The following is a 22,254-nucleotide window of genomic DNA, read 5'->3' on the forward strand; positions in this document are numbered from 1 at the left end:
GTGTGTTGTATGAACTAATTTTGTAATATTTAAATTTTTTTCAACAGAGAGGTAAAACATTTTTGAGAAGGGAATATGGAAGTTCAGGCATTTACAGACAGACGGAAGGGTTGAGGAAATGTGGATGTTCAAACATGGGCAGAATGGTGAATGTTACACAGTGTGTAAAGTGGCCACTTAAACCAGCCAATGACGGGTCATAAGTCCTGTAAACGCCTAAGCTTCCATATTCCCTTCTCAAAAATGTTTTCCCTCTCGGTTGAAATAAATTTAAATATGAACAACTCCCTAGGGAGGAAATCCACCCAGTCTGCAAGCATTTGGACATGATCAAACATTGTTTGATTTTGTCATCTTTATTAGTGGTGAAATTAGTTAAAACACCTCGAGGGTTCAAACAAATATTACTTGTCTACTAAGATTTGGGCATACTCGAAATATTATTATTTACAAAAATAGGAATCAAATGAATACAGCAGTTGTACGAAGTCAGGTGTCCATTTTCAACCAGCAATGGAATAAGAACAGACCTAGAAAAATAAAAAAAATATTAATAATTTATATATTTAACATTTTGTACATAATGTTAATTGTACGTTGGCAGGCTTATTGTTGAAATGCGATCTCTCAGGCGAATGTGTGGTAAAACTAAGTACAAATACCGAGGTCCGTGCTTTGGTGTCATAAGTTGTGATTTGTGGAATATGTCTTTATTATGTTTACTGGGGATGGAAAGACTAAAAGAGACATTGAAAGGAGGGTGAGTGCCGGAAACAGGGTGAACGGTGCACTGAAATCTGCCTTGGCAAACAAATATTTGTCGTAGGAGGCAAAACTAGCAGTTCACAACGGAGTTCTAGTGCCAACTCTAATGTATGGGAGCGAAGTATAGAATTGGAAAAATGATGATGAAAGTAGGTTGAATGCTGTCGAAATGCGATCCCTCAGGCGAATGTGTGGCAAAACGATGTATGATAGGTGCACAAATGTCGAGATCCGCGAACTATGTAAGGCTGAGACATGCATTATAGACAGAATCAAGAAGGGAGCTCTGCGTTGGTTTGGACATGTAGAGCGAATGGACAGCGAAACAACGGCTGAAAATATTTACATTGCTAATGTTGATGGATGCAGAAATAGAGGAAGGCCGAGAAAGACGCGCGCGTGCATGAGAAGATGTATGAATGTAGAGAAAGCGAGAATGCAAAATAGAGTGATGTGACAAACGTGAGAAGGGAATATGGAAGTTCAGGCATTTACAGACAGATGGAAGAGTTGAGGAAATGTGGATGTTCAAACATGGGCAGAACGGTGAATGTTACACAGTGTGTAAAGTGGCCACTTAAACCAGCCAATGACAGGTCATAAGCCCTGTAAATGCCTAGACTTCCATATTCCCTTCTCGAAAACTTTTTCCCTCTCTGTTGAAATAAATTTAAATGCTTATTTTGTGTTATTTTTTTTTAATACTACTATATTTTACTATTATTTTGTTGATTTTAATGATACCACTATTTTGATTATTTGATTATGTGTGATTCTTAATTTGTATAATTTATATTTTAAAAATTATTTCTGATTATCTTTTTTGCATTGTATTCTTTGGAATTTGATTATTTAATACATTTACCTTTTTTTCTAGATTGTTATTCTATGTCATTATAATTTGATCTAATTAATTTTACTATGTATTTTTATTGTTATTTATTGTGGCTTGACACGGGCATATCCTAAAAAGCCTTAATAAGTTCATAAATATTTAATTTTGTAATTTTAAATGAATAAATAAATAAATACACGGTTCGCTCCTGCTAAATAGGTACTCCGCATGCGTGGGTTTAAAAATCAATATTACAAAAGCCCATGTACTGTTCATGCCTCGATGCCCTAAATCCCCTGACTGTCAAACCGAGCCATTGAAAGGGTCGAGTGTTTCAAATACCTGGGAGTTTATCTTACGGAAAATGGCAGCTTTCAAAAATAACTAGGAGCGAGGTTAGGAATAGCAGGCGCCACGTCCAACAGTATGAAGGCAGTGAAAACCAAATGCCGGCTATATAACGCCTGCATAACACCTGTTCTCCTCTACGATACGATTCGTGGCACCTCACTACGGCCCAAAACAGCGAAATACTGAGTTTTGAGAATAGGTGTCTCGGAAGAATCTCGGGTGGGCGGTGGTTTGACTTTGTGCGGAATGAAGTAATAAGAGAATGGACGCAGCAAACTCCGGTGACAGCTGTCATCAAGCGGAGGCGATACGGTTGGCTTGGCCATGTGCTGCGGATGCCTCCCGAGAGCCTTAACCACGCTTGCCTACTTTATAAGGCATCGGGTTCTCGACGTCTTGGACTTCCACTGGGTCGGCAGTTCATGTCAGAACTACGAGACGCGAACCTGACTTGGGAGGATGCGCAGGAGCTGGCAGCCGACAGAGATGCCTGGAGGAACTTCGTGGACACCATATGCTCCAACTAGGGAGCGGACATGGAATTGTGATGATGAGGTATGAAATAGAACAAGAACCCTGGACGAGTGTAGAAATCCTGAAGAAGTCCACCAGTTGTTTAGTGGTCGGTGCGTTCGTCTACCGTTTTGAGGTTGTGAGTTCGGTCCCTGGCAAGGTGGGCGAGTAAAGGTTGTTTCATCATTCCCTTTCCGCACCTAATGGTGCATAGGGCACCGCATGGCACACCAATCGCTGCGTATCTCAATTTTTTGTTACGTTGTGTAATGGTCAGCGTGTTTGCCTACCATGCAAGAGGTCTCAGGTTCGATTCCCGACATGATTGATACGAAATATATATTTAAAATAGTGTTTTCACACTAGATTATTTCAAAGTCCCTGGACTGGTACCTGAGGCGTAAGACTGTTCATCTTACCTTCACGGAACAAAAATGATCAAGATACGCCGCGATTGGTGTACCACAGCAGTGCCCTACGCACCATCAGGTGCGGAAAGGGAATGGAGATGACGATGAAGGAATGCGGATGGCAGCAGCAGGGGCTGAGTGAAACCTTACGCCAGCGCTCAGCACGTCAGGTCGGGGACGAGGCTGGGATCCAGCGACCATCGTATGGAGCCGTGCACGCAGACCAGGGACCAGACGTACGGAGTGAAGAACTCTTCGGGCTGGTCTTCCTCCACGTACCGGAACTTCAGGTCCGGGAATTTCTGTAAAGAAAATAATTAGAATATTTATTGTATTTTCAAAATCAATATGAATATTGTGGAGAAATATTTTCATATGTAAATTTTACAAAATAATTTTTAAAAATACGTCGCTGGAAAACGCTAGAAAAACGCGACATGTTTGGCCTTGATTGTTGTGACGCAACCATATATTTATATATCAACAATATTTTGAGTTTGTCCAAATTTTTGTAGACAAGGACTGGATTCAACTCCCTGGGGAGCTGTTTATATTAACATATTACAACAGAGATGAAGAACATTTAAGAGAAGGTTATTTAGAAGTCTAGTCTATTTCACCAACAAGCTACAAAAAGTGGCTTGGTGGGATTTTAGTTTTAGTAAAAATATAACAAGTGAAATTTTTTTAAATTGTAAAAATGTATAATTATGCTATTAAATCAAATAAAAAAAAATAAAAAAAAATAGGCATCTACAGGGCTTATGACCTGTCAATGGCTGGTTTCAGCTCTTTAACTTCACAAACATCAACAGATGAAAGAATTGAAGGAACATAGATGTTCAAATATAGGCAGAATGGTGAATGTTACACAGTGTGTAAAGTGGCCACTTAAACCAGCCATTGACAGGTCATAAGCCCTGTAGATGCCTAGACTTCTAAATAACCTTCTCTTAAATGTTCTTCATCTCTGTTGTAATATGTTAATATATATATGTTTGGATAATTTATATAGCGCCATTTTTGTGAAAACCACTTCAAGGGCGCTATACGAAAAATTAAGCAGCTACAGAGCGCACGGACAGTTGGGATTCTAATTCCTCGTCTCCAATTATAATACATAACAATTATGATATATAGAAGCTAAATAACAGCACGTCTTGCAGCTACAGAGCGCAAGGACAGTAAGAAATCTAGCCGCTATTTTCATTTTTTTTTATTTAACAGTGAAGTTTAAAGTTTAAGTGATATTTTAAAAACAAAACAAAAAGCAAATTATAATAATAGAAGTAAGATAACAACAAGTCTTGCAGCTACTGAGCGCATGGACGGTTGAAATTCTAGACCCCATTTAGTAAATTTAGATATTTGATAGTTGATAACATTTACAAAATAAACAAATTTGAATGGTCAGGAACAAATAAACATGAATCGTGACGTATTAGGGGCGTGGCCAATGGAATGACCGTTTTAGCGGGAATTTAAAATTACCAATTTAAAAATATTTTTTCTGCTACCAAAATTTAGCAAAAAAATTTTTTTAATTAAGGACTCCCCAAACCAGCGAGTTTTAAAAATTCCCGTGATTTTCTGAACACAACTCGTATTTCATCGACAACTATTTTATCAGATGTGCGATACTCGGAAGTAGGACTCGTTTCTCACCCTCAGGCGATCGTTAGACCAGTTCTCCGCGGCCCTGGTGATGACGGCCAGAACCTCGGCGGACCCCAGGGCGCCCTTCTGCTCCTGGGCGCGCTGCAGACGGGCAGAGAAGTACCCCACGACCTGGAAGGGGGAACGAGCAATCAGAGAAGGGAGACTAGAGTATCGATGAGACTTTTTTTAATCGAGAAATGGCGAGATCTCGGATGTAACGAGGAAATATTAGATGGCATTCTTTAAGTCATATCTCAGAGAAAGGAAACTGTTTGGAAGGGTAAATAATTCCATCTCAAATAGCATTAATGTATCTTTGGGTGTGCCACAGGGCGCTCACCTTGCTCCTTTGGTATTCAATCTGTTCATAAATGATATAAAAAATGCTTTTCTTACTTCATTAATTTGGCTGTTTGCTGATGACACTAAAATTCTCAAACAGATTGACAGCTGGCTTCAAAAATATCCATACCCTCAAAACTCTCTTCTGTTCCCTAGTTCGCCCGCACCTAGAGTATTCCTCTGTTATCTGGTCTCCATATTATGATGTTCACATCGAGAATATTGAATCAGTTCAACATCGATTTTTGAGAAAGATGGGCAGAGGGCTGGGCTTATCCAGAGACCAATATACGTATAATGAGTTAGAAACTAACTTAAATATATCTTCTCTTCAAGACAGACGAAATAAATCCGACCTTATAGTCCTATTTAAAATTCTCAACTCACTCTTCGATGCGCCTGAACTACTGAGCTCGATAAAATGAAATGTCCCAACTAGAAACCTCAGACAAAACATACTTTTTCATACCGATAACCATAGAACTAACTATGGTTTTCATTCCCCTGTGCCCAGAATTCTCAGGTCTGCCAACAAACATACCAGTCTTGATTGCTTTGATAACAAGTTGTCTTCTTTCAAACGATCACTGAATTAAATTCAATTGTATTCAATATGGCTTGGTAGTACCAAAAGTATGTAATAAATATGGAAATAGAACTCTCAAATATTTAGTACCTAGAATTTTTAATTTATTACCAAAATAACTTAAATTTAACTCACATTGTAACAAGAGCAAAATAAGAGAGTGGCTACTCGATCAAGAGTTTATATATGAATAGTAGCTTAGGTGTAAATATTTTATTTTTTCATATATTTTCTTGTATTTAAAAAATAAATTTCTATATTATTATTTGTATAAACATGTTTATTCTGATCTTTCCGGCTGTTAATTTTTATATGTTATTCATTGTTTTTATAAATGTAAATAATATTATTAAGTCAGTATAAATATAATCTTCACCAACAAGCTACAAAAAGTGGCTTGGTGGGATTTTAGTTTTAGTAAAAATATAACAAGTGAAATTTTTTTTAAATTGTAAAAATGTATAATTATGCTATTAATTAAATCAAAAAATAAAAATTATAAATACCTCTCTCCCGCTTCCACTCCCACAAAGTCTACTATATACAATTGTGTCTTTCTACTTTTTAATAATAATTTTCTATGTATAATTATATGGAAAATTATGCCGTATAAATGCCGCTTGGGCGTATATATAAATAAATACATAAATGACATTTCAGTTTGTGGTTTTCTCCATACATTTATTCCCTTTTATAATGAGCTTTTTCTCGGACATACCGAGCAAAAATATTGTTAACAGCTGAGCAAAACCTCTTCAATCGTTTAAAAACAATTATCTAATTAAGGTTGTGTCTGGTAAAACGCACGCAGAATGTTTTTTTTTTAATCGAGCAATAATAAAAAAATTTAAAAACATAATGTAGATAAAAACAATATTTTTTAAAGGTATTTCTGTTAAAAAATATACTTAAAAGTTTTATGTAACTAAAATATAATTACTTTTAGACTGGCAGATTACGCCATTTCAAATTTGGACTAAATCTAGATATGCGGGATCTCAATAAAGACGAAGTCTTGAACTAAAATTTGTTATAATAACCGAGTTTGACTGGATAATAAATAATTTTTTTTTTTATTCAAGTACATGAACTTTAAGCTGCTTGCTTCAAGAGACTGATAAAAAGAGACAGGAGTCGTTTGGTTATTTTACACCGGGACAAACTCGGACATTACCATTTCAATGTTCTGGATGAGGTCGTTGAGGTGCGGATGCCCTCGGTACCTCTGGAAGAGGGCCCTCTTGTGCAGCAGGGAGTACACCAGGTGCACGTTGGCCCGCAGCTGGCGGCTGACGCAGCTGTTGATGATCTCGAGCACCATGCGGAGGACCTCCTCCACGACGCCCATGTCCTGGAGCTGGGGGCGGATGCAAATTATCACATTACCAGCGTATTGAAGAATTAAATACAGGTTGAAAAAAATGTATCTGGGAAGTATGTTTACTAGGGACGGAAAGACCGAGAAAGATATTGACAGGAGGGTGAGTGCCGGGAACAGGGTGAACGGTGCATTGAAATCTACTTTGGCAAACAAATGTTTATTGCAGGACGCTCAACGGAGTTCTAGTGCCAACTCTAATGTATGGGAGCGAAGTATGGAATTGGAAAAATGATAATGAAAGTAGGTTAAATGCTGTCAAAATCGTCGTCTTTTTTCTGTAATGTTCTAAATATCTGAATAAATAAATGAAATGAAATGAAACACAGGGTCTAAAGCTGACCACCTCATAATTTGATGAAATTTAGTATGAAGATTGTCCTCATAGAAATTAAGAAAAATGACAGCTTTTAAAAAATATTTCAAACTGTTTCAAAATTACGACAATGTAAAGATATCCCTACACTTTTTAAAATAACAGTAAAACTCCTGTTTTACATTTTACAAGGGAAGGGCTTTTTGCTTACTTTAGAAGATCGCCGTCTCCTGTTGGACACGGGGGTGCTTCGTGACATACTCAGTGGGCGCCTTGATAGTCCGGCTCTTTTGTCGGAGTTATCATTAAATGTCCCCGGCTACCGCACCCGTCACACGTCGAGCTCTCTATTTCATGTGCCAGCAGTTCGTACGAACTATGCCCAGAACTCTCCACTTATACGTTTTGCTAGTGAATATAATTTGAACTTTCCCCTTATTGATCCATTTGATTGTAAAAAAATTACATTTAAAATCTTTTTCGTCTTAAAACATACTTTTTTGACAATGTTTGATTATGTATCACCCACGTGATAAAGGTTTCAGCTCTTTTACTTCACAAAAGTCAACAGATGGAAGAGTTGAGGAAATGTGGATGTTCAAACTTGGGCAGAATGGTGTACACAGTGTGTAAAGTGGCCACTTAAACCAGCCAATGACAGGTCATAAGCCCTGTAAATGCCTAGACTTCCATATTCCCTTCTCAAAAATTTTTCCCTCTCTGTTGAAATAAATTTAAATACTTTTTTGTCTTATACTTAGTTTCAATAATAAAGTTTTATTTTATTTTATTAAATTTTATCTCTAATTCTTAATATTTTATATATATTTATATTTTCGATACCTGACACCCTCATTCCAATATAACACCCACACACCCACCCTCTCACTCACTTACACTCACACAAACACTCTAGTATGTATTGTACGTGTATTTAATGTATTTCTGTGGATATCTGTCATTGGTTTTATTCTCTGTATATGTTATTTGTTATATTTTTATTACATGTATTACTGTTGATATCCCCAATAAATAAAATAAAATAAAAAAACAACAAATAAAAGTGTAAAACTGAAGAAATGAAAAATGAGTGGAAAAAAATAAATTACTTTAAAATATAATTATTGTACAAGACCATTCTAAATAAAGGTACTGCAGAAAAATTGTAAGAGGATTATTCAAATTAACCAATAATTTAATCAAAAATATTTTTTATTTTTTCAAGCAATACTACAATATGCTTTTTTAATTGAATTAAAAAAATACATGTTAAAATAATTTCATCTAGGTACACTTAACCTTAAAAACACGAAAATACTTTTTTAATTTGCATAAAATACATACAGCGATTTTTTCCCTAACAGATGGAAGAGTTGAAGAAATTTGGATGTTTGAACACGGGCAGAATGGTGAATGTTACACAGTGTGTAAGGCGGCCACTTAAACCAGCCAATGACAGGTCACAAGCCCCATAAATGTCTAGACTCCCATATCCCCTTCTCAAGAATGTTTTCCCTCTCTGTTGCAACAAATTTAAATATGAACAACTCCCTGGGGAGAAAATCCAGCCAGTCTGCAAGCATTTGGACATACTCAAAACATTGTTAAATTAACTACCTGGTAAAAGGAGAAGTATAAAAATAGGAAAATAGTTTTCAGGCGTTGCCTAGTAGGTGAATTGGTTCAGCCGGATGAATCTCACCCGCATGATAAAGGTTTCAGCTCTTTTTCTTTACAAAAGTCGACAGATGGAAGAGTTGAGAAAATGTCGAGGTTCAAACATAGGCAGAATGGTAAATGTTACACAGTGTGTAAAGTGGCCACTTAAACCAGCCAATGACAGGTCACGAGCCCTGTAAATGTCTAGACTCCCATATTCCCTTCTCAAAAATGTTTTCAATCTCTGTTGCAACAAATTTAAATATGAACAACTCCCTAGGGAGAAAATCCAGCCAGTCTGCAAGCGTTTGGACATACTCAAAACATCGTTGCATTAGTTTTCAGCCTACCCTCGCAGCATCATGCGTCATCGCCGTTATACTACTCCTATTTACCAGCTCCTCGGTGACTTCGGGCGTGAGCGCTTCCTCCGCAGGCTCCACCTGCAGGGCCACGTCCGGGGGCCCCTGGCCGGGGGGCGCCTGGCCGGGGGGCTCCTCGGGGGGCCGGTGTACGCGCACCACGAGCCGCGTGTGCTTCTTGGAGAGGATCTCGAACAGGGAGACTATCCGCTGTGCCACGTAGGGGTGCAAGTTTCTAAATTCGCCTGAAAAAACATGTTTCATTTTATAACAGTTTAAAATACCTCGCTTAATGTACAATGAATCAGTCCAACATCGCTCGCTTCGAAAAGCAGCGTGGATTCTTGGACCAGAGAGAGGCAATTATTCTTATGCTGATATAGAGTCCATGTTAAATATTTCTAGTCTACAAAAACGTAGAACTAATATTGATTCCATATATATATTCGGCATACTAAATGGTATAATCGATGTGCCATCATTACTAGGACAGGTAAAATTCCGTATTTCGACTCGTAGGTTGAGAAACAATGAAGTACTGTTCATCGATCAGCATAGCTATCGCCTTAATTCTCCAATGACCCGTCTTTGTCGTATTGTTGACTCGAGACAAGATGTGGACTTTTTTGGTTTGAGTTTACAGCGATTTAAACAAGCACCAAATAAATAGTCCAGATCTTGTCTCGATGTCTGATTCGTTTGGCTGATTTACATAGCGTCATACTTTGTGAAAAAATCACCTCAAGGGCGCTTTACAATTTTATCTGTAAACTTACATTTTAACGAGGCTAAAGTAACATGTTATATTTTCTGATTTAAAATTGAGGGAATGATGAAGGAAAAAAATGGGATTTCGGTACAGATCTGAACCGCCTGGGACTGTCGATGATTCGTAAGTTTGAAGGCGATCGGTTCCAGGCAGAGGGGCTGGTCTCCGAACCTATAGTCCCTAAAACTTAGCTTGATTAGAATGACAGTTGTCAGCAAAAGTGACGACATAACTTTGTAGTGACGTCTAAGGAGTGATTTATATTGACACACGAAAAATCATTCGTATCTGACGTGTTAATTTATTTTTTAATACAATGCTTGACACGTAAATCAACATAAATATATAAAATCAGCTTTAAAACTAAAATAAACTTAATTATTGACGTCGTTCTAACAAAGTTACGTCATTTTCCAAAAATGTTAGAGATGAGACAAATTGATCAATGTAAATAAATCGAATAAAAAATAATTAATTTGTTGTTATTCGTGAAAATAATTATTTAATGTCTTATTTTTTAAACAATATTTTGAGTTTGTCCAAATTTTTGTAGACAAGGACCAGATTCAACTCCCTGAGGAGCTGTTTATATTAACATATTACAACAGAGATGAAGAACATTTAAGAAAAGGTAATATAGAAGTCTAAGCATATACAGGGCTTATGACCTGTCAATGGCTGGTTTAAGTGGCCACCACACGATGTTGATAAATCCACCTGGTCCATGAAGAAGTATAGAAATTGAAAAGATAACATTTTCAGGCGTTGCTTAGTATGTAGGTGAAATAATTCAATTAGATGAATCTCACCCGCACAAATACAGGTTTCAGCTCTTCACAACCATCAACAGATGAAAGAATTGAAGGAATATACATGTTCAAATATCGGCAGAATGGTGAATGTTACACGGCGTGTAAAGTGGCCACTTAAACCAGCCATTGACAGGTCATAAGCCCTGTAGATGCCTAGACTTATTTATTCCTTTCTCCAAAATGTTCTTCATCTCTGTTGTAATATCTTATTTTTTAGTAAATAATTGTCTTAAACACACTATAATAGGCTTGTTTTTGCGTTTTTATATCAATTTTCGGTAACAGAGTCTCATGTTTGCATGAAAAAAACTGATAAAATCTCCTATCACTAGTGACATTAGTTTGACAGCTGTCATTTTAAGGACTATAGTGTTCAGACAGCACCGGATTTCGACGAGGTTTCCTCTGCCTGAATCGAGTATAGGTGGTTTTCACCGAGTGAATATCCTATCTCCGTCGATTCAATGATTAGTGATTGATAATTGTAATATAAATATACGCACTGCTCATGTTGGCGAGGGCCGCCAGGCAATTGTAATATAAATATACGCACTGCTCATGTTGGCGAGGGCCGCCAGACAATTGGTGTGAAGATATTTGTCCCTGGAGCGGAGCATGTTGAACTGTATGGTGCGCACGATGACCAGGATGAGGAGGCCTCCGACCGTGATCTCGGGTATGGAGCGCTCGGTGTACCAGGTTATGTTCTTCAGGGTCTGAAAACCACGCGGAGTGAGGAGATTACTAGACGCACAATGAGTGAATTACGTTGAAATATTATGTTTACATGAAGGATTATGAAGTTATATTGGAAAATAAATTGTTATTGAATAACATTGGAATACGGCATGAGGAATGACTGAACTACATTGGTAAATAGCATGAAGGATTATCAAGTTCCATTGGAAAATGAGATGAGTGGTTAAACAACGTGTGGCAATGGTCAGTGCATTTGCCTACCATGCGAGAGGTCTCGGGTTCGATTCTCGACATGGTTGATATCAAGTATTTATTTAAAAAGGGTGTTTTCACACCAGAATATTTCATAGTCCTTGGACTGGTTACCTGAAGCGTAAGACTGATCATCTTACCCTCATGTAACAAAAAAAAAATGATCAAGATACGCCGCGATTGGTGTACCAATGCAGTGCCCTATGCACCGTAGGCGCGAAAAGGGAATGACGATGGTGATGATGGTTAAACTACATTGGAAAATGACATGAAAAATTATTACATAGGAAAATCAGATAAACAATGATTGAATTACATTGCAAAATTACATGCAGGATTATGAAGTTGTATTTGAAAAAACATTGTAAATGACATGAGTTTTTACTACTGTTATTATTTATTTATTAACGGACATTGTCCATGTATACAATTTATAAGGTTTAAATATTACAATAAAATAATAGTTTAAAACATTTAAAGAAAAAGAAAGAAGCATTGACAAACATAAGGGACATCGAGACAAGATCTGGACTATTTATTTAGTGCTCGTTTAAACCGCTGTAAACTTAAACCAAAGAAGTCCAGATCTTGTCTCGAGTTAACAATACGACAAAGGCGGGTCATTGGAGAATTTAGGCCATAGTTTGATCTATGCTGATCGATGAACAGTACTTCATTGTTCCTCAATCTACGAGTCGGAATATTGAATTTTACTTGTCCCAGTAATGATGGAACATCGATTATACCATTTAGTATGCCGAACATATATATGGAGTCAATATTAGTTCTACGTTTTTGTAGACTAGAAATATTTAACATTGACTCTATTTCAGCATAAGAATAATTATCTCTCTCTAGTCCGAGCATCCACGCTATTTTTCGAAGCGAGCGATGTTGGACTGATTCAATGTGATTTAAGCGATTGACATAGAATGGAGACCAGACCACTATTCTAGGAGGCATATTCTAGAAGAGGGCGAACAGTCGAGCAATAAAGAGTTTTGATTGTACGGACATTAGGAAAATCAGAGGATATTCTGTTAATGAAGCAAAGTAATTTCAGTGATTTATTTACTGTATTATCTATATGCTCGTTGTATGTCAGTTTATAGTAGAAAACAACTCCTAAATCTCTGATGGACTTGACTACATCAATTTTGGAGTTTTCTAATAGGTACTCGAAGGAAATTGGTTGTTTTGTTCTATGAAAGTTGTTAGTTATTGAATAATATGAGAGTTATTGAATAATATTGGAAAACCGCACGGGGAATGATTGAACTACATTGGTAAAAACCATGAAGGATTATGAAATTCCATTGGAAAATGAGATGAGTGGTTAAACGACATTGGAAAATGACATGAGGAATTATTGAACTACATTGGAAAATAACATGAAAGATTATGAAATAACATAGGAAAATCAGATAAACAATGATTGAATTACATTGGAAAATTACATGAAGGATTATGAAATTATATTGGAAAATGAGATGAAGATATATTGAAAAAAACGTAAAGAATTTTGAAATTTCATTGGAAAATTAGATGAATGGTTAAACTACATTAAATTATTACATTGGAAAATTACACGGGGAATGATTGAACTACATTAGAAAACGACATGAAGAATTTTTAAATTTCATTGGAAAATGAGATGAATAGTTAAACTACATTGAAAAATGACATAGGCGATCAAATTACATCGAAAAATGACATGAAAAATTATCGAATTACATTAATCAGCGTACATTTGTCAGTTAGCAAATAAATGCATTGACGCTACAGCGCAGCCATCATACAGAAGAGCCTGAGTTGATCTGAAAATGTCTACGTAATACGCAATAAAAAATCAAAGTATTCTCAGTTCCAACCAAAGTGAAGTATTTTGCTCACCGTTTCATGGATGCTCTTATTGAAATTATCATCTTCCGAGAGAATGAGCAGGACTATGAGCGACATGTAGATGTGGTGAGAACTGCTGCTCGGCGCATCGTACAGAGTCTTCATTATCGGGACGACCTGGAACAAACAAACGCGGCCATGAGGATCGGTGCAATACGAGCTCCTGATGCCACTGTCCCCGTAAACCAGAAAACGTTTATGTTGAGTGATGACAGCAGGCGCTACTCAGGGGCGATTTTGTGGCTTTACCAAACAGGGGCGAATCGTGTATAGAGGCGATTAGCAAAGCTCGCCATTACATTTGACTATGCATAATAATGTTTTACGGTGACTTTATTTACAGAAAAACAAATAAATAATTAATAAATCATTGCCACCATTCGTATGTTTCTCCAAATATAAATAAAGCGCGCCCAGCGCCAGCAATGAGCCAAGGAACTAGCCGATTACTCCAGCTTATTTCTTCATACGAATAAGTGAACAATATTTAAATTTATTTCAACAGAGAGGGAGGTATTCCCTTCCCTTCTCAAAAATCATTTCCCTCTCTGTTGAAATAAATTTAAATATGAATAACTCCCTAGGGAGGAAATCCAGCCAGTCTGCAAGCAGTTGGACATACTCAAACATTGTTGAATTACTACCTGGTAAAAGAAGAAGTATAAAAATTGGAAAATGGTTTTCAGACGTTGCCTAGTAGGTGATTTGGTTCAGCCGGATGAATCTCACCCGCGTGATAAAGGTTTCAGCTCTTTTACTTCACAAAAGTTAACAGATGGAAGAGTTGAGGAAATGTGGATGTTGAAACATGGGCAGAATAGTGAATGTTACACAGTGTGTAAAGTGGCCACTTAAACCAGCCAATGACAGGTTACAAGCCCTGTAAATGCCTAGACTTCCATATTCCCTTCTCAATAATGTTTTCCCTCTCTGTTGCAATAAATTTTAAAGTGAATAACTCCCTAGGGAGGAAATCCAGCCAGTCTACAAGCATTTGGACATACTCAAACATTGTTGAAGTGTACTATATTTTGAACATATTAAACCCAGTAGCGGAATTTTTCTCCTAAAGTTAACTTGCAGATTACACAAATTCTTTGAAGATTCTCGATTTGGAAAACAGTATTTCAAACATTATTCCTTAAGGACTATTTTTCTTTGAGATGATACTTATGACATATGACTCGCAACACGTGTGGCGCTGGACGCGGCCGTTTTTGGCATTATTCATTTCTAGAACAAATCGGCCAGTTGACATTTCAATCGTAATGAGAATACCTAATACTGACTGAATTCATTGTGCTATTATTTATAAACTTGTATACAAGTTATGTGTTAGATGAATAGACAATATAGCTACACAATATAATATATTCTGTAATGTAATTCACCACTGTAATTGGGCCTCCTGGCCTGTTGTGGTGCAAAAAAAAAAAAAAAAAATATTACGAAAATTACGTTGTTTGAGTTGATTTCATGGATGAGAGTTGTTATATCACACAGAACCACAGAAAAAATATCAATTTATAGTATATATTACTTGCATTATATTATGTACCTTCTATGTAGGTACAAATAAATAATATTTTTTTGTAGCTTACCTGTAAATAAAATCACCGTTCGCCGCTGTTACCAAATTGAACGGTGCTAATTGACAATGAGTGTGCGATCTCAACAAACACACAACCGATCAACAGACCAGCGAAAGCACTCCCTCCACATACCCGTAAACCTTTTCCCTGATATGAATTGTTATTTTAAAATTTCCTAACTCTGACGCCCATCATATAAGTCATCAATTTATGGTTATGGTTTTAGGATATTAACTACATACATTTAATCAAGTCTTGGTGAAAGGATTTTTAGTAGGTTGGTACTACGTTTGACAATTTCAACACTAAGGGTTAGCTACACTAGTCCCCTTCGATAGAAAGGGATAGCACAAAATGTAAGTTCAGTTCATACCATTGGGCTCCGTGGACAATATGTAAAATTTAATTTACCATTCTGTACATTCTCTCAAAGATGAGAATTTCGCAAGTATCGGTCATTATATTATGGGGCACCCCTGAGAACCTCCCATTTCTCACAACGAGAGCTAAACTTGAGCGGTGATAGCAGGCGCTACTCGGGGGTGATTTGTGGCTTCACTCTCTTATGATAGAGAAATGCGCGGTGTGGTCGATAACCCCCAGCATATACAGGGATGAATTTATAAAATGAAAATCATCGTAGGACCGCATAGTTTACCAGGGTGTGGAGGTCAGGCCTGCTGAGCAGCAGCGCCCTGAAGTTGGAGTTCCGGTGGAGGAGCAGGTACAGCAGCAGGGTTATGTGCTCCGAGCTGGCCGCGGATCCGGCCGCCAGGAACAGGGAAGTCAGCTCCACACCGGAAGCCCCGGCTTGCTGGACATCTGGAATTAGTGAAAAATATTACAGCGAGAATAAATTTGTCGCAATAGTAAGGGCACTTACAGGGTCTACGACTTGTCATTGGCTGGTTTCAGTGGCCGCTTTACACACTGTTACGACAATGTTTTAAGTACGTCCAAATGTTGGAAGGAAATTCAGGGTGTCTACGAGCGGACAAATCATAGTTGATAGCGAGAATTGTTTACTTTACCTACATTCAAACTATTCTGTCTTAAGGCATTTTAGTGTGGGGTGGGGCCGCCGATATTTTTGCTAATTTTATTTAACAAAAGATGGCTCTAAAAACGGCATCCAATTTCGACACAAATTTGGATTTGGAGACTTTTAGAGACTTCATTCTGATAAATACTGGCTCAGCATCAGGCATAGAAGAAACATTCACATTCTATAACTTCTTCACAATATTTTGAATAATCCCACTTCGCCTGTTTTTCTGAGAGAGCTATTCCAACCTCTATCACAACACGGACTATCTCTTGGCTCTAGTAACGAGAGAACCCTTTTAATAAGAAGCAGGACCCTTCAACTCGGAACAATCGTTATTTGAGTGAACCTGTCGGAAGTATGACTAAAATGTTTTTCCCTACAATTTTCCATGCCTGTGATTTCAGGAGAATACAGAAAGCTGGCTACGAACTCACTCAGATTCTCACGGGTCACGGTGGGTTCATGAGCTAACTGCGTCGCTTCAAGCTCTCCGAGATCGACAGCTGCCCGTGCGACGATGAAACTCCTCAATATGTCTAATAAATAGTCCAGATCTTGTCTCGATGTCCCTTATGTTTGTCAATGCTTCTTTTCTTTTTTTTAAATGTTTTAAACTATTATTTTATTGTAATATTTAAACCTTATAAATTGTATACATGGACAATGTCCGTTAATAAATAAATAAATTATATTATGCACCTCCTATGTAGGTATAAATATATGATATTTTTTTATAACTTACCTGTAAATAAAATCACCATTCGCCACTGATTCACGGTGATGTCACATTTAGCCATACTTTCATTTCTTTCAAAAACCATCACATTGGATTTATCTGGTACTTTATCCACGTACGAAATAGATTGTGATTATTTCTGCATTTTCAGCTTTAAAATGTCAAAAAGTGGACTCCCGCTATATTCTCCAAGTGCAGACGTATACCTTGGCAAGAGAAGAGCGCCTCTCGGTACAGGTTGGAGGCGGGCTCGTGGTTAACGAGGACGAGGAGGAGGAGGCAGGCCTGGCTGGCCAGGGGCCGCGCGCTGCGAAGGTCCGTGGGCTCCGGCCGCCAGTGGGAGCCGGACACCAGCGACCATATGCTCGCTGGAAACAAAACAATACTCCGTATTAGAGGGGTTCCTTAGTAAGTGTGTGGCAGAGGTGGGCATTTAATTTTTTAAATAAAAATGGCAATAACAGTTACCGTCATGAATTAGCCGGATGAATCTCACCCGCATAAATAAAGGTTTCAGCTCTTTAACTTCACCAACATCAACAGATGAAATAATTGAAGGAATATAGATGTTCAAATATAGGCAGAATGGTGAATGTTACACAGTGTGTAAAGTGGCCAATTAAACCAGCCATGAAAAGGTCATAGACCCTGTAGATTCCTAGACTTCTATATTACCTTCTCTTAAATGTTCTTCTTCTCTGTTGTAATATGTTAATATAAACAGCTCCCCAGGGAGTTAAATCCAGTCCTTGTCTACAAAAATTTGGACAAACTCAAAATATTGTTGATAAATATAAAACCTGGTCCATGAAGAAGTATAGAAATTGAAAAAATAATATTTTCAGGCGTTGCCTAGTACGTAGGTGAAATAATTCAATTAGATGAATCTCACCCGCATAAATAAAGGTTTCAGCTCTTTAACTTCACAAACATCAACAGATGAAAGAATATAAGGAAAATAGATGTTCAAAGGAATAGACATTTCAACAGTGGCCACTTGAACAAGCCATTGACAGGTCATAAGCCCTGTAGATGCCTAGACTTCTATATTACCTTCTCTTAAATGTTCTTTATCTCTGTTGTAATATGTTAATCATTAACTTTGTGGTTAAACATTTAAATTAATGTTAGTAATGCAGAGTCAGAGGGGACGCAGACACCACCATGTCCGAACATGCACTAAAATTAGGTTGATAATATTCGGCGATAAATGCAGAATTTGTGGTGGTGGGGATTAGGAAGGGGAGGAGCTAAGGGGCTGAACGTTACTCGAATATATGTACGTAGAAGTAACATGACTCCATATTTATGTTTAATTGAATGGCTTAATTGATGTACCATCGTTACTGGAACAAGTGGCATTCAATGCTCCGATCTGCCAGTTCCCAAATGATGATGTGCTGTTCTTTGATCAGCACAGCGCAAACTATGGCTCGCATGCACGAATGTCCCGATGTGTCGTATTGTAAACTCGAGACAAGATCTGGACTATTTTGGTCCAAGCCTTTATAGATTTAAAAAATCACTAAGATAGGCCAGATCTTGTCTTGAGGTAGTGATTTTTATTTTTTTTGTCCTAGCTTTAATTTAATTTAGTTGTAATTTATTTGATTAGTGCCTGTATTTATTATAAGAAATTGTATTTACCATCGTTAGAATGGACTGCATAAGTCCGTCAATTAAATAAATAAACATGGGCAGAATGGTGAGTGTTAAATTAAATTATAATTATAATTGGAAAAGGGGAACTTGAATCCCAACCGTCAATGCATTTTGTAGCTGCAAACTTTATTGTACGGCGCTATGTAAATAATCCACAATAATAAAAAATAGTAAAAAGGCAACTCCTTTTGATGGGAAATGGAATCCGCTTCGAGATGGGTGCGCGAACGCAGCGCCTAGCGCAGCGTCCGCGCGGGCAGGGAGAGACGAAGACACTCACAGGCCAGACCGAGGACGAGACTGCCAGCGGACGGGGGCGGCGGGGGGAGCGTCATGGCCGCCACGTCTCTCAACAGGGCCCGGATGAGGAGAGCGGAGTGGAGAGAGTAACGCCCGCCGAACACGATCCTGTAACAGCAAGACGGAACATTTGTTGAACACAAAACACAATCATGCGCGGCGCACGGACCGATTCTATCCTATTTTGAACACATTTAATTACCAACAACGTTTTGAGTATGTCCAAATTTTGTAGCCAAGGTTGATTTAAGTGCATCGTTCACTCAGTTCCCGGCACTTATCCTCCTTTCAATATCTTTCTGGGCCATTCCATCTCTAGTAAACATACTTCCCAGATACACAAATTCCTCTACCTGTTTTAGTATAACCCCATTCACAGTGATTTCAAATTTAGTCATACTTTCGTTTCTTTCAAAAACCATCACATTGGATGTATCGACGTTCATCAGCAAATGGCTTCCCTCGCATACAGCGTAGACCTTTGTTACCAAGACTTGCCGTTCCTCTTTGTTGCTAGCAAGAAGCACGGCATCGTCGGCATACAGAAGACAGTTGACATTTAAATCACCCATTTTTGCTCCCATTCTTAAGCCTTTCAGTTCTTTCATGCAGTTATCGATATACACGTTGAACAGCCATGGCGACATCACACATCCCTGCTTGACTTCTTTATGAATGTCCATTTACCCTAACACATGCCGTGCTCTATCTACGCTACATCTTGCAAAAACAGATTTGATACTTGACACAGCAAACTTAGCATTCTCCATTGAGTTGGTGAAGCATAATTACAAATCTCCAAATTCTCTTTTCGCAAATGCAGTAAAACCTCTTTTTTTTTTCCCCACTTTTTACACCGAAATATTTAGGGCCCATTTTTCCCGTACATTCTCATTCAAGTATTCCTCCCAATTAACGTTTTTTACGTTTTTCATAACCACGGAAATACGTCAAAATTTTTTCAAAACTCATTCGATCCGTCAAAAGACGAGCCGCGCGCCACCACGTACGTGAATGGAGAATAAAGTCGAGGTAAATAAAAAAAGTGTAAATCATGTCTCAAACTAAATTCAAACTAGGTGCAGTGTAATTGACCATTGTGTTTAAGTGTCTAATTTTGTCGTTTTACTAAATAGCGACATGCAGTTGAGGAAGAATAAAGTCTTAACATCAATAAATTACGGTGCAGAAAATAAAAAAAATTAGAAATATTATTTGAAGTTATAAACATAATGTGAAAAGGAGATAGTTTAAACAGTTATCATGAAAGTGTGAAACAGTTTTGCCGCGATGTAAATGACAGTTGAAATTTTGTGGTGCCATACTAAAAAAAGTGATACCCTATAAATAAAATTTCTCAATATTAGGGGAAAAATCGATGTATGCATTTTTTGTTAATTCAAATTTTTTTTTCGTGTTTTTAAGGTTAAGTACCTAGATACAATTATTTAAACATGTATTTTTTTTATTCAAAAAATTAACACATTGAAATATTGCTTGAAAAAATACAATATATTTTTCATTAAATCATTCAACCCAATGATGACAGTTCTTACAATTTTTCTGCAGTATATTTAGTATAGTAATTAACGTTTTCCTCGGTTTTACACTTAAAACAGGGGTTTACTGTATCTCGGTAACTCCTTCAATGGATATTTCTAAGTAAGACGTCTGTCAGCTAGTTCATCTGGAATGCAGAGTTCCCTTGGATATTCTGGAGCAGAGTTGTGCAGTGACTTATACATAAGCCAACAGAGTTTGTATTCTGCCCTCTGCGGAAGTAGCCAGTGTAATTCCCAAAGTGGTGGAGTGATACGACTGAACTTAGAGATTCCAAAAATAAATCTCGCGGCGGCATTCAATACAGACTGTAGGCGAGTCATTTTAGTCATCGGTAGACCTGTGTAGATACCAGTGGCGAACGGTGACTTTTTTTATAGGTAAGCTTTAATTTTTTTCATAATTTGTACCTGCATGTACATACATAATACATACATATAAGTAATCTCGCAAATGAGTGGAGGCGTATATAAAAAAAGTATATACAGGTACACGGAATCTTTTTCTATGGTTTTGTGTAAAAACAACTTCATCTCTCCAGCTCCAGTTTCACCTGCTGGCAACAGAAGACGCAATACCTAATTATTTTTAATCAAAATAATTTTAACCAATAACCCAACAAACAAACAACAATTAATAGCGCCGGCTGTCAACTTCGTTTACTTTTAAACTGAGAATGAATAATGCAAGAAATTGACGACACCGAGCGGGGCGCCACTAGCTAAAACGCGCGGCCTAAAAAACTGGCGTCATATGTCAACAGAATACTATCAAACGAAAATGGTCTTTAGGAAATAACGCTCGAAATGCTACTCTTCAAATAGAGAAGCTTGAAATGATATCTGTAATCTGCGAGTGAACTTAGCGAGGAAAATATACGCACTGGGTTTTTGAATGTTTAAATACAGTATACATTTTGTATTGAAAAATAAGCTGGCATAATCGGAACCGGGCAATGCGCTGGGTGCATATATTTAGCAGCTTATATTTATTTTTTGAGGAAGATATAAACAGTGACGTTAATTATAATAAATATAGATTATTTTATTTATTCTCCTATAATTAAAACTACTATAAAACATTATTATTGGTAGTGAAATATAATGGTAAGCTGCGAATAATCGATTATATGGACGGTTCGCCCCTGGTAGATACCATTACAATAATCGATTTTAGACACTACAAACGCATTTTTTTATTGACGGGCGGCATCAGCCGGCAAATTTTTGCGTATGCATTTAATCTGTCTTAGCTGGTAAAAGCGTGAACTTATCGTTCTACTAATTTGAGCATCATGAGAAAAGTAAGAATTAAGACTCCCCGTAGTTTAATAAAATTATAACATTTTTTGGTTCGTGTACCTGCACACAAATCTGGATTTTCTCCCAAGACGGGAGTAGGTATATATTTTTATTTATATCCCTACGGAGATGAGGTAGATTTTTTTCAAATTCAAGGTTCAGGATTATGGATATTCGAGTCATTGGCTGCATTGCAGGTACACGAACCAAAAAATGTTATAAAAAATCTGGTAAAAATATAAGTAAAAATAAATTGCAGAGTCATCTGCAGGCGTTTACTAGTACTTAATTGAACTCGGCTGATGAGTCTTAACTACATAAAATAAAGTAATCTGCTAATTAAATACTTAACTTCAATATCAACGCATAGATGGCGCTTCCAACTCGCTTGTGGATGGGTTCTTGATTCGTAGCATATATGCAAAAACCAAAAATGTTACCTGGT

General features: G+C 37.3%; 1 protein-coding gene across 1 annotated transcript in view; it reads right to left on the reverse strand.

Moving 5' to 3' along the window:
* Positions 1-389: 389 nt before the first annotated feature.
* Positions 390-22,254, reverse strand: part of LOC148284489 (dymeclin) — a 30,412-nt gene continuing 8,547 nt past the window's right edge. Inside the window, 10 exon segments of the mRNA XM_088239378.1 lie at positions 390-530; positions 3,025-3,176; positions 4,540-4,662; positions 6,636-6,818; positions 9,210-9,421; positions 11,311-11,473; positions 13,602-13,727; positions 15,861-16,024; positions 17,193-17,354; positions 18,929-19,056. Coding sequence (XP_088095504.1) covers positions 3,033-3,176; positions 4,540-4,662; positions 6,636-6,818; positions 9,210-9,421; positions 11,311-11,473; positions 13,602-13,727; positions 15,861-16,024; positions 17,193-17,354; positions 18,929-19,056 — 1,405 coding nt within the window. The 3' untranslated portion in view covers positions 390-530; positions 3,025-3,032.

Source organism: Micrasema longulum, unplaced genomic scaffold (genome assembly GCF_059751315.1).
Source record: "Micrasema longulum isolate JH-2025_06_02 unplaced genomic scaffold, ASM5975131v1 h1tg000115l, whole genome shotgun sequence".
Lineage (NCBI taxonomy): Eukaryota > Metazoa > Arthropoda > Insecta > Trichoptera > Brachycentridae > Micrasema > Micrasema longulum.